The sequence below is a fragment of the Micromys minutus genome (assembly GCF_963924665.1).
Source record: "Micromys minutus genome assembly, chromosome: 3".
Classification (NCBI taxonomy): Eukaryota; Metazoa; Chordata; class Mammalia; order Rodentia; family Muridae; genus Micromys; species Micromys minutus.
This window is the reverse complement of record NC_137972.1, coordinates 82,587,866-82,602,104: the sequence shown is the minus strand read 5'-3', so window position 1 is coordinate 82,602,104 and position 14,239 is coordinate 82,587,866. Positions and strand designations below refer to the sequence as shown.

The following is a 14,239-nucleotide window of genomic DNA, read 5'->3' as shown; positions in this document are numbered from 1 at the left end:
AGATGGAAATTCAAATTAGCTACAGTTGCTGATGTTCTGAAGTTGGTCTCAAAAGACCCTTACTTTCTCTGTAATTTGCTATAATATAAACTTCATTTTCAACTTGATCAAATAATTACTTATTTACAAGTTTTATTCATATTTTGTAATTTCCCAAAACTATAAAGCTACAGAGACAGAGTCTCTGAGTGTGTTTCTAAATAAAGCTTTGTCTCATAACCAGGAAAACAGAGAAGACCTGGCTTCTTTTCCCTATGAGTGCAGCAAGCAGGCAGGCCAAACAGAACTCCAATGGGGGTCAGCCCTGCATCTGCAGGAAGAGGCAGGAAAGCTCCCAGGCACCTTCTTTTCCTGAGCACATTTGACTGACACATTCTGGTACAACTTTTAGTAATTGAACTCTGTTCATTGTCTTTTAACAACAATGTGTTTCATGTGGCAAACTTCTGGATGCTTCTTTTTCTTTTCTTAATGAAGAATTTTATGTATTTGCGACAACTGCTTAAATAAGGATTTCTAGGTAATTTTTTCTAACTTTCATCTGCATTTACTTTATGCTGAATTTATTCCCATGCTGTAAATTTTTGTGTCTTCAGTCTCTTCAGGGTTATCTGTTTCTTCCGTGCAACCTCCTCTTCCAGCTTTGGGATAATCCATCCCTTTTCAATGAGGATCCCGTCCATGCAGCAGGGGAGCTCAGGCGTAGGTTAACCCAACCATGAGCCTTGTGAGTCAGTCTGCACATCTCAGGTGCTCTGCTGACTGGATACGTTCAGTGAGTAGAGAATCTACATCCACCCTTATGTTCAGCACTGCTCTCTGCATTGGTAGGCATGTGCGGCAAACTCAGCACTCTCTTTTGGCCACTGAGACTACGTCCAGTCCCACTGCTTGGCCTGGGCATGCCTACTGACTCCACCATTACAACCCCATGGCTCTTTAAAGTGACATCTTTCAGACACTTGGTGCTCTTTCAGAAGTATGCACCCTTGAAGGCCCGGGCAGTTTCACCAGGGTTTTTTAAGTGAGCATGAAGATTTGAACCTCTGGATTTGCATGACTTTGCAGGGTTTTATGGGTCATCTTAACAGGTCACCTCAGGCTGCACATAGGCAGAGATCCAGGAAGGCTTTTACTTCATGTTTTCAGGATTTTAAAATACATTAACTGTGTTATCCAAATCAAGCCATATTCTCTATAATAATGTTATATAAATGTCCCATTTAAATTCTAAAGGTGGTAAAGACTTTCACATACTCTCTATCAGACCTACAAATTATAAGATATTTATATCTGCTCAGGCTGCCATCTCGAAAGTGTTCCAAGTCCAGCAGTTGAGAACAGGCATGAGTCCATCCATTTATACATCTGACCTTGTCTAGCACAGAGACTACTGACTGGTAATACCTACAGATGGAGAAGTCTGAACAGGATAAAGAAGTTACCCTTGTTCTATCTACTACTCATACTTCTTCTCCACTCAGAGCAAACTTCCTCTAATTTGTAAAACAGACTCAAATGAAGATGAAACAGGGAATCTTAAAAACCATCATTATGGACAAGTCCTCCACCTTGTGGTTCACTAGCAAAATGCTTGCAAACTAGCACAAAAGGGCTGGGCTTATAATGTAACTGAATGCAGCATTTTACTTTTTTTCTTTTTTTGAGATAGTGTTTGGCTAGAGTTTACATTACCTAGAACTCACCATGCAGGTACCTCATACTCCCCTCAAACCATCGATCTCATGCCTCAGCCTCAAGAAGTCCATGATTATAGGTATAAGCCACTATGCCCAGCTGTGATACTTTTTAATTAGAAAAATAAATATGAGAAGTCATTTTAGCCTTTATTCTCAGAAGGTGACACTAAGCTACTGGCCAAATGGGGAAAGGTTCATATTTGCCATTCTTTCTGTATATACATGCCTACATTTATTTAGGTTTGCCATAACTTTTGAGGCACAATTGAAATAAGGTACTTATAATCGGTAATTAAGATAGAGAGCGTCGGGACACTGCCATCAGGACACAGGACTTGCCTGCAGAGGGCTAAGCACACAGAAGAGCCTCAGAACCACTTTCCAACTCAAGTCCACAGAGACAGAATCAAGTCACTGCAATCAGAACTTACTGCCTGCTTGCAAAGAGCAGAACACCTAGGAACAATCTCCCTCCTGAGCCCATGGGCTTCAAACCCTCAGGAGAGACAAGCTCCAGTCAGAGACAAGATCACCTAGAATCACAGATAACAAGATGGCAAGAGGAAAGCACAAGAACCCAAGCAATGGAAACCAAGACAACCTGGCAACATCAGGACCCAGTTCTCCGATCACAGCAAGTAGTGGATTTCCCAAGACACCAGAAAAACAAGATTTAGACTTAAAACCATATTTCATAATGATGAAGGTCTTTGAGAAGCACATGAGTAACTCCCTTAAAAAATACAGGAGAAGGATCTACTCTTATCTCCTTGTACAAAGCTCAAGTTCAAGTGGATCAAAGATCTCCACATAAAACCAGGTACACTGAAACTGTTAGAAGAAAAAGTGGGGAAGATCTTAGAGCACATAGGCACAGGGGAAATTTACCTGAACAGAGCACCAATGGCTTCTGCTCTAAGATCAAGAATTAACAAATGGGAGGAAAAGGAGGAAAAGAGGATGAACTGATCAGAGTTTACAGTGCACATGCATGAACTGCCACAATGAAACCCACTGTGCATAATTAATATATGTGAACAAAAACATTAAAAAGGGAAAGAAAATCTTTAGTCTTGATGTAGGCAGTTATTAACTTGCTTCAAAATATAAAACTAAGAAAATATGGTAAGTTGACTCACCTAAATGAAAATCTTTGTTCTGTAAAAGACATAGGCAAGAGGATATGAAACCTAACCACAGGCCAGGGGAGAATCACATAAGCACAGGTAAGACACAGACACAACATGTACAACTCACAGAGTCCTTAAAATTCAGGAGCGGAAGTAACAGACAAGATGGACAGAAAGAGACCCAGGAACACAGATGAAGGAAAGGACCAATCCATGCTGGAGATCAGGAAAGGTGGATCTGAACCATAATTCTCAGTACCCAGCCCAGAGAAGGACCAAATGATGACAGTGATGAGGTCACATGATGGTGACATCAGAGGAGGCAGACCCCCCCCCCCAGCCCTGTGCAAGAATGTAAAGCAGAGAAGCCCTATGGAAAGTTATTTTAATTTCTTTAAAAATTAACTTTACTAGAGAGGGATGTCGCTTAGCTGGTAGAGTGTTTGACTGATATACATATAATGACCTCTAACTGAAAAATAATCCAAATGTTCTTTAATGGGTAAATGGACAAATTGTGGTAAAACTGTAGTATAGAATACTGTTGAGGGTGAGGAAGGAAATCAACTATTACAGTCTGAGCACCTCTAATCCAAAAATCTAGACTCTAAAACTTTTTATGTAGTAACACAACCACCTAGGTAGAAGATTTCCCCAAGACCTTTTATGTTCCACCCCAGTCAAAGCATGGGTATACTTAAAGTGCTGGGTAAAGTTACCTTCTCACCATGTGTGTGTAATATAAATGAATACTGGATTGAGGCTTCAGTCCCATCTCTAAGATTCTTCATATTCTGTAAATATTAAGAAGAAGAAAAAGAAGGAGGAGGAGGAGGAGAAGAAGGAAGGAGAAAAAGAGAAGGAGAGGGGAGAGGAGAGGAGGGGGGAAAAAAGGAGAGGGGAGGAAAAGGGAGGGGAGGGAAGAAGAGGGGAGGGAAAAGAGGAGAAGGAGAAGGAGGAGGAGAAAGAAGAAGGAGAAAGGAGGGAAGAAGGAGAATGAAGAAAGAACAATGAAGAGAAAAGAAAGAAGAAGAAGAAGAAAGAAGGAAGAAGAAGAAAGAAGAACAACCACTACCACTCCCACTTTTGTTTCTAACCATTTCACATAAGGACTCAAACTTTAATGAGTGCAACAATTAGCATTAGTACCTAGAAAATTATGTTGAGGAAAAAATAAATCTTAAAAGGCTACAAGTTATTTGGCTTGATTTCTATAGTATACTGTTTTGATTTAATTTTTCTTAACATTCCTAAAATAGCAAATTACAGAAAGGAAGGGCATTAACGGTTTTAGTAGTTACTCAGAGTTTGTGGGAAAGCAGATGTGACTACAGAGTATCATGTGGAGGCTTCATGGTGATGCATTTTCTCTAGCATGAGCATGTCCACGTTACTGTCTTGAATGTGACACTATTACTGTGTTTTACAACACAAGCCTGGGGCACAGCAGGATACAAGATAACTGTATATATTATTACAGTATAATGGTATAAAACTACAATTACACCAGACAGAGTTAAGCACCAATGGTCTATAATTACAAAGAGACAGAGAATCAGAATGGCTTACCCAAAGCCCCAGCCATCTATTGCACTGGTAAACACCACATTGCCCTGCTCTGGGGAGAAGTACAGCTGAGAGTCGTCCATGTCCTCCAAGCCCGCGCTCCAGTCATATACTTGATCTCCTTGTTCAGAATGTGGCTTCGCCTGGGATTCTGTTTCTCTCTCTGCTCTTTCTTCTAGGACTTTAGAAGTAAAAAGAGTTCCTGTAAGTGCGTTAATCTAGGAGAGATGACGAAATGGCAAAGTGTCATTCATAGGCTAGGACACACATGGGAGGGAACACACTGTCTAACCTTTACTAAGGCTAGAAACCATAGTCAATGAGTTCACTGAAGGTGACATTATAGCCAACAAACAATTTACACATATTAAACTATTCTTCCAAATCCCAACAAACTCGAGGCTTATAATAAGGCTTCTAAAAGGCCATTTGTATGCGTTAATCCTGTGGAGTTTCCCTAAAAACTCATCCTATCCAGACCCCTGAACTTGAATCAATCCTTCTCCTATTTCCCATCACAGCTGTTTGAGTTCCCAGTGTGTAATCTTATTTCCTATCCCAGAGTTTAGGAAAATGAAGCCTGCCACGGGTTCCCCATACCCTAAGTAATGCCCTGCTCACATCTGCAAAGACAGCTGGCTCTTCTCTTGTCGCTCACCAGATTTCCTCAGTGTTTCCGCAGGTAGGAGATTTCTGCAGCGTTTCCTATTTGTGCAGGAAGCAGGACCGGGCAACCATTCCCTCTCAATGCCCTGCATCTGTCTTCCCTCCCTTTAGCAAAGAAATGTATCTACGCTGATCTGGAAGTTCAAATTCCTCTGTCCGACACAGCCTTACTAAAATACAAGGTTTGCATATTTCCCCAGTTAGGTCCCATTTCTTGTCACTTCTTATCATGATCTCTCAATTCTCCAGCGATCACAACTAATTTCCTGATTGAGACACTGCCCATATTTCCTCTAGGCTTCCAGACATTGAGGAAGTTTGTTTTGTCTCCTTAAATGATCTTCCTCTAACTTTCACCTTGGCAAACACTATGGTTCCTCCATCTCCAAGTCTCACTGTGACTGACTTTTCCTTCCTGGCTAAGACTGGGCCTGGAAAGCACATGACGTACCTAGTTGATCTTCAGTGTCTCAACCATCTATCTCACTGGCTCTGCTGAGAGCTCTCAGAAATCCAACCTTCTGGCGTGTCCACTCATACTTATCCCTAACTAGCCATTTGGCACTGCATATATCTACATATATCTACACAATGTCTGGTAAATAAAGAAATCAATGCCTAAAAATTATTCATCTTAAAACAGGTAACATAATATGTTACAGCCCGATTATCGCTTCACTTAAGAACCAAACTATAGAGTTTTAAAGACAAGAGCCTCCTGTCCAAGCCTGACACGGATGGTTTCTGGAAAACAGAAGCAACTCCCAAGAGCACACTGCTTCTGTCTCCTCTGTACAGTATGGTGACTCCAATAGACAGGAATCTTAAGTAATAAGCTTTCAAGTACGTGTACTTTCCTTAATACCACTTCATAGTTAACACCTTCTTACAACTTTTTAGCCCGTTTTTAAAGTACTAAAGAATACAATACCTGTACTAAAGAATACAATACCTGTTCTAAAATATTCTTGAGGTGAGAATAGGCCTCTTGTGGGGTGAATTTTAGTTCCACTATCAGGCGGTCTATCTTATTAATCACTAAAACAGGGCGAATGTTTTCCAACCAGGCTTGTCGAAGAACTGCCTGTGTCTGATAAAACAAAGCAAAAAATCCACATGATCTACAAAGACACTAAGGCACATAATAAGCAAATCTCAAGTAATAACACACTCTCAAGGCTACATTATAACCTAAACTATGCAGACACAACTTCACCAGACGATCTACACACACACACACACACACACACACAACAGAATTATAAAACAAACACCTACTACTCTAGCATATAGGTCAGCGTATAAGTCCCAGAAGCCCCTGCCCATCTCCCTGATCATGGGACCACTATTCTGTTATCTTACAGCTAGGCACCTTCACCCACTCTGTCAGATACTCCAGACACTGCAAAGAATAAGGCTACTTCACAAGCTGAGACACCTGTGGCCTCACGAACATACACAATGGCTGCAGGATAAACACAGCACATCTCCCTGTAATATTAAATCTCCTCCATTTAAATACATTAAGCCTTTTATTATTCTTTTTTAAAAGAAGTATTAAAAGACAACATGTATACTAAGGAGAATTCAAAACTGACTTTGGAGATCAGTATTTGTTTTTAAAGACGAAATGTGAAGGTTTTTTGTAAGACCTGTTTTAAGACATGAACTAGCCTTTCTGAATTATGATAGCACAAGAGCTACACATTGACACTGGCCTTCATGGCAAATTCTTTCAACTTTGCTAAGACTGGAAAAACACTAGATGAAGAATGTAGAATGGTAGAGAGAGTCCTGTAAGTAGGAAGTATGTATGTTTGTGTGCATACTGAGCCCCAGTAGGAAAGAACTGCAGTGTCTCAGGGAAAACTATACTGTGCTGTCACCAGCCTTCCATGACATGGAAACCTTGGAGTAGAGCCTCCAGACACCTCTCAAACTCAACATTCTTCTGCTTTTGACAAGTCTCTCTTCTAAGATGATACCACAGACATGTCTGTCAAAATGTGGCCATCAATTCTTATGACTTAAGACCCTGGTGACAAACTTCATTCCAGTTGGGAACACTGACAGATGTGAAATATAAAACCCACTTCCCTGACTGTCAGTAGCACAAAGCGATCAACAATGTCTGCTCTCTCTACATTCTCTATAAAGCGCTTGTGGACCATAGCTCCTACCTGTGGACAGACCCCCTCCACAGCATCCACCACAATAATGCATCCATCACAAATGCGAACCGCTGTTGACACTTCTGAGGAGAAGTCCACATGTCCAGGAGAGTCTATCAGATTAATCAGGTACTCCTCGTTACCTGAAATAAAATTTAAAGACACATTTAGAGCTGTGCAGAAGCAATCCTCTTACCTGGGGACTTTAGAAGAAAGATACTTCTAAGACAAGACTGAGCAACTATCATTCCAACATTACCACTGAACACGTGGAATCTGATAGCATCTAGTTCATTACTATATCAAGAACTTAGTGCATTCCTGGAATTGTGGAAAAGACTTACAACGCACCAAACACATAGTGGATTATTAAACTAACCCTACGAGATCAATATCTCTATTCTCTTTTTATACATTAGTTAGTTGAAATGAAAAGTAATCAATGTTTAAGGCAGTGGTTCTCAAACCAGTGGGTCACAACTCCTGGGGGGGGTGTCAAACAATACTACTTTCATAGGGATAAAATACCAGACATCCTGTGTATCAGATATTTACATCATGATCCATAACAGTAGTTAAATTACAGTCATGAAGTAGCAATGAAAATAACCTTATCTTAAGAATCACCACAGTATGAAGAGCTACATTAAAGCGTTGCAGCAACAGAAAGGTTGAGAACCACTGGCCTGAGAGCTCAGAAGTAAAAACTGTTCAAAGGGGGCTTCAAATGCCCATTTAAGACATTATACAGCAATTACCAAATTCAGACTCCTGTGATTTCACAATAGCAGTGTGTGAATCTGTAAAGCCAGCAGTTAGACTCAAATCTAAACTGCACTAAAATTTGAAGAGCAGTTATTATGTGCAAGGAGTGTCCTCACACTACCCCCCCCCATTAGCATTTCCAACAAATGTAAACTCTAGTGTGGTAACACTCATCTTTGTCTGGTTTTGGCACTAAAATGCACACATCCCATCAAGGCCCAAGGCACACCAAGACAACTGGTCTTCAACAGATACAGATTTAACAATTGGCACAATGCAGCAAGCCACACGAATTACTAATACTATAGAACACGGCACTTAACTCCCATCACTGCCAAACGTGGTATCATTTCAAAGTCAAACTAATTACATGAATGCTCAGACATAAATACTTCTGTTCCAACCCTTCACTTGTTTATTATCTGCAACATGTTAACGAATTACTAGAGGCTAAATGGGACAATCTATGGTAAGACTTTCTGGTGAAATTAAAAGATAAAGTACGACAGCAGTAACAGCCAGAGCTAACCTTTGTGCCTGCCACTGTTCTAAGTCCACAATGTTCTCTTACAGCCCTCCACAGTAGTAGCCAATGTTACTCCCCTCCCCCTTTCACACAGCTAGATACAAGAGCACAGAAAAACACCTATCTTGAGGACATCCAGCTAGACTCTCACTCTTTGCTGGCGAAAGGAAATATAATTCAAACAGGTACAGGCAGCCAGCATGTGCCAGTAATTTAGGAGGCTAAGGCAAGAGGATCTCACATTTAGTCTGTAGGCCAAATTCCACCTAAATGAATAATGCACAGGCACATAAATGGGATGTACATATCAAACATGCATGACAAGAACGCAAACAAAAATTTAAAGCAACTCTTTAGTACACATAAACATTTAATATTTGCTAACAATTAAAATAAATGTACATACTAATGAGAAAAATGTACTGATTTATTTTTAGTTCAGCAATTAAATTTTGGGTGAATACTTAATAATATAAAACATGTAGCATCTATTGTGTTTTTCAGAATTGATCATTATTTTGATTTCATAATTGTCAATGTTGAAAAAAACTACAAAATGTCAAAATAAGCTTAAAGCCATTTCGGAAATAATTGAGAGTTCTGTCTAAATTCCAAGCCACAATTTATTGAATTTTTTTTTTTTAAGGAAGTCTCAGTTATTTCTTAAACAGGAATATTTACGATTAACAATTCTAACAGAATATAATCCAAAAATATACTGATTTTATACTTCGATGAGGAGGAATAGTCTTTGTTTTCCATAATTAATCTGCTGTTTCCATAAACACCGACTGAAGTGGAAACTTAAGGGTTCTTTGGAAAGTCAGTTGGATGGTGTTTTGCTGTGGCAAACATATAAAGGGATGTTTAGCTGAAGTAGACACAGGGGAAAGGATGTTCTCTGAGGCAAGCACGTTCTCACCTAGCCCTAACTCCTGTGAAAGGAAACATGACGAAGGATTCTTTGCTAATGACACATGTATTGGTTTGCCTTACATTGCATTTGAGCTCCATTTGTCAGGACTCCATAAAGGAAAAATTGACCAAAACACTTCTCACGGTGTGCTGCACTTTCTTGCTGTTTTCAAGGACTCAGGCTGATTGGGAGAGTGGTATCAGCTGAGTCAGGGGCATGTCCCGAGACAAGACCTGTAGAGGGCAAGTGATGTTTGGAGGGTATAAACGGGACAGACAGTGGCGGAGGCTGAGCTTGACTTGCTTATAGAGGTAGCTGTTCAACGCTTGTTGGTATCGAATCTTAGCTGATCTTACCTTCATTGAGAGAAGCATAATGGAGAACTTCTAGCCTCTCTCTGGGTCCCTCCTGCTGACTTGTGCCAAGGCTGAGGCCTGGCTGTCTGGTAGGTAGGGCCACCGCTGCTGATTGATGTTTGCTAACCCAACCCTGCCAAACTCGACTCTATTGTGTCAGAGAAGTGCTTGTGAATGGACTAAGCCGCCAATGCTGACTCCTGTGAACTGAACTGCTGATTTCCTGACAATGTAGACAGGAATTTGTCTTCAAAGAACTCTAAACAGGTCCACTTCCCATGTATCCTTGCTTTTCCACTACCTCTGGTAGATGGTAGGATAGAAGAGGTTAAAGTGTTTAAGAACCATCATTAAAAATAAGGCTTTGAAAAAGTCAAAGTTACAGCAGACAACTTCATGTGTTCAGTAAAAATACTGGAATTCAGAGAGCAGTCTCCAACCTGAGCTGAGGTGTCTCAGACAGTGTTCCTTTGGCAGCGTGTGGCATGACAGCATGCATAGTCAAGTCACACTGTATGCTTAGACAGAAGGCTGCAGGGACATCGTGCCATGCAACAAGGTGAACGCCGCCACAAACTCCTGGGATCCTTTATTTCTTGACTTTGAACTAATTCTCGGTCGCTGTACAGTCAGGAGTCTTCCTGCTATTATCAAATTCTTCAACATTCCCGTACCTAGTTCCATCATAAGCCACCATTTAAGAAGCTAGACTCCAAAGAAAGACTCCCAAAGTGCCCGGGAATTTGGTAGGAAAAACCGATCTTGGTTAGCAACAGAATGCTTTTTCATGCCTGATAGCCTTTTCAGGGAAATTGTCAAAGAGCTTTCAATTTTTCAGAGCTCTGTGGAGCCACCATATGAGGAATCATTATTAAGTAGGGCTTTGGACCAATGGCCTACTGTGTCTTACTTAATGAAGCCTTTTACAGCCAGCTCTCTTAGGCCAGGTTCCAGTCATCATCTTAGATTAAGCACCATGATCTGAACCAAATAAGGCAAAAAAAAAAAAAAAAAAATCGAGCAAGTCCAGCATGGCCCAGGATCCCTGCAAAAGCTGGGAGACTTGGGACCACTCAGCATTGTCATAGCTCAGTGGCTCTCAGCCTTCTAAATGTTGACCCTCTAACACAGTTCCTCATGTTATAATGAGCCCCAACTATAAAATTATTTTATTGTTACTTCAGAACTGGAATTTTGCCACTGTTATGATTGTAATGTACCAATCAGAAATGCAGGACATCTGACATGTGACCCCTCAAAGGGGTCATGACCCACAGGTTGAAAACCACTGTCTTAGCCTAACCCTTTACTGCATAAATATCCTAAAGCCTTCAAAAGGTAAAGAGTTATCTGAGGTCATGAACACACCCTTGTATCTAAGAGTCTGCAACCTCTCAGGTCTTAGATTGTACTTTGCAGGTAGGAAACTCGACTTGCTTGTTCATTCGCCAATCTCCAGATTCAAGGGTCAACTAATTAATAAGCACGTCCCCATCCTTGGATAAGAAGTCTCAGAGTCTCGGCCTTCTGTCAGGCTCTTCTTAGATTCTAAACATGACTTTATTCAGTAACCTCAGGACACCCTTACCCTTCAGTGTTACTTCAGACCTTCTAGCCACTCTGAGAGAAATGAACAGTGCCTAGCTATGTCTGCCTAATCATGCATCCAATTCTAGGCCTGTGGAAATCAACTCAAGGGTGGCAGACTCTGTTCTAAAAGGGCATAGAAAACTAGTGACATACCAAGTGTTTCATTAGAAAACATCGACATTCTGAAAAACAGTCCATGAACAAATACAGCCAGCCTTGCAGTATACAGCATACAAACATGTTAAATGTCTACAGATGGCCTGGAGTCAGTCTGTTGAAGTTGACATTTCTCAAATGCATTTCATGGAGAGGAGGCAGTGCTGAGAGCCAGGCCTTCCAACTCCCCTTCTGATGCCTTTTCCATCTTAACCTTTACAAAGTAGCTTCACACTGAATTTTGAAGCCAGAGGAAGGAAAAGAAGTCTTACAACATCCTTTAGAGAAAGGTCCATAAATGCATCTCCAGAGCTGCTTTGTAAAAATCTATTTATTAAATGTCTTCTACTACTGTATGGATGAAGGCCAAATTTTAAAAATCACATTAAAACGTTATAGGACTTATACAGATTTATGTTAAGGCAATACATGATTGGACAGTGGAGAGGTAGGCGGGAAGAAAGGCTAGGAAAGGGGAAGAGGAGGAGAAAAGGGGTTCTGGGGAGAAGCAAGATGGAGCTGGAGAAGGAGGATCTAGATCCTGGTGGCCATAACTGGTGATAGGTAGATATGAATATTTTAAGGTTTTTTTTTGTAGGTCATTTTATCTCATATAGAAGAGAAGTTTATATCTTTGTCCACTGGATGTAATGTTATTGTGTAGAGGGTTTGTAGATTGAGAATTTAATATATAAACCTGCATGAAAAGCTACCGGGTTTTGGAGTCATGTTTGTGCTGGGGCAGTGGTATCCACCAGGACAGAAGCAACAGGGTAGGCGGAGTGAACCACCTGAGGAGGGAACCATGAGGAGAGCATGCTTGCAGACTATGTGACAAAGTCTGTGCACTCAGCTCACACACTAGAGTGGAGTCCTCAGAGCGAGACTGAGGGGGCCGATAACGGGATAAGTCCTACTATTTAATATTTACTGCAACAGACTTCTCTCTCTCACACACACATAATATTAAAGACAAAATCTAATGTATTGCAGGCTGGTTTTGAACATGCTATACAGCCAACAATGGCCTTGAACTTGTACCTTGCCTTCATCTCCTGAATGCTAAAATTTATAGGCATACACACACAAGCACTATCGAGAGTGCTGTAGACTGAACCCAGGGCCTTGTGTATGTCTGAAAGTACTCTGCCAACTAAGCTTTTGTCAACTTATTTGTATGGGAATTATAAATAAAAAGTCCTGAAAGTATGCCGAATGATCTTCCAATCTGTAAGAGAATCCTTCTCCCTCTCTCTGCTGTTGATGGAGGAGGGTGGTGGGAACGTTCCAGTTTGAAACAGGGATCCCTGATGCAGCACTTGGGGACAGAAACCCCCCTGCCCTCTTTCCTAGGCATTCTGAATAAGCCTCGTTCTAGGTGACTGGAAGCCAAGCAACAATGTAAAACAACAAAATATTTTTCTTATGTTCCTGGCAACTGAGAAAATGTCAGTCTGAAATTAATTACGGTAGAAATCACTTGATTCCTGCTAATGGAGTTGTGGGAGACACTGTTATACCCTTCATTTTAAAAGGGTACAGGAACTATTCTGAACCAAGCTGTCAACAGTGCCTGGATAAAGGCGCCTCTGTGCACTAAGTAGTCCTCTTCCAAAACATGACAGGTGACACTGATACTCATAAAGAAAGCTCACAAGAAAATTTTCCTCAACAAGAGAAAAACTCACCATTCAGATAAAGATCTGAACTGCATGCAAGTATCTTTTTTTATATTTCAGTGTATTAGAAAGGGAAGACCACATCTAAATGAGCAAAGATAGCAGAAACATAAGCAGAAAGTTAGTTATGTGACACATATTTCTGAAGACAGTCACCAACTATATACATACATTACACAGTACCTGCAGAGTGGCACAATACAGGTCTCTCTCCACATTACCACTGTCTTTGTATTTTTAAATCAACATACAGGGCTATGTTATACAAATCATTAACAGAGTTTCCTCTGCAGTTTGGATCTGAAGTGTCCCTCAAAAGTCTAATTAGTCCCCTGCTTGGCTCTGCTGGAGATAGCAAACCCTTAAGAGGTGGGGACCAGCGGTTAGTCTTAAGTCACCCACAGTGCCCTCAAAGGCTAACAGGACTCTAATCTTTTCCCTTTTCTCTCTCGATTTCTAGTAAGACACTTTATTTGCTACATGGTCCATTCATGGTGTGTGCTATCTCAACCACAGCCAAATAAGCCTGGGTCAAAAACTCCACATTCCTGAGCCAAAATAAACCTTTCTTCTTTACATAAATTATTTCAGATATTTTGTAACTACAACAGAATGCTAATACAGTTTATAATTTGATAGACTTATAAGGCATAAGACAGTCTATTTTCTATTTGTGGATATGTTGTATTATATGTATTTATATACTGTTATGGTAAATAATAAAATGTTCTGTTGTTATCGGCACTGCAATCTTATTCCGCTGGAGCCACCCTAGTGCAGAGCCGGGCACTCAGACGCTATCACAAGATCCACAAGCTGCCCGCTCCACAAAGTTCACTGCTCAGGCGGTTTGTTTAGCTCATCTCAGTCATAGCTACCATTTCCCTCTCGAAGCCGCAGGCCACAACAATGAAACCACTCGCCATGGCTGCTTCTCTACCAGCCAAGGACTTAACTCACATTCTCCACAGTCAGGTAAAAACCACGACTCTACAACCAATAACTTATCAAACAGGTT

General features: G+C 40.8%; 1 protein-coding gene across 1 annotated transcript in view; it reads right to left on the bottom strand.

The window, feature by feature from the left end:
* EFL1 (elongation factor like GTPase 1) overlaps positions 1-14,239 on the bottom strand; it is a 123,599-nt gene that overhangs the window by 94,235 nt on the left and 15,125 nt on the right. The window contains exons 5-7 of the mRNA XM_080914572.1: positions 7,243-7,376; positions 6,015-6,152; positions 4,400-4,614 (exon numbers count right to left, since the gene is read on the bottom strand). Coding sequence (XP_080770698.1) covers positions 4,400-4,614; positions 6,015-6,152; positions 7,243-7,376 — 487 coding nt within the window. The remainder of the gene's footprint in view (positions 1-4,399; positions 4,615-6,014; positions 6,153-7,242; positions 7,377-14,239) is intronic.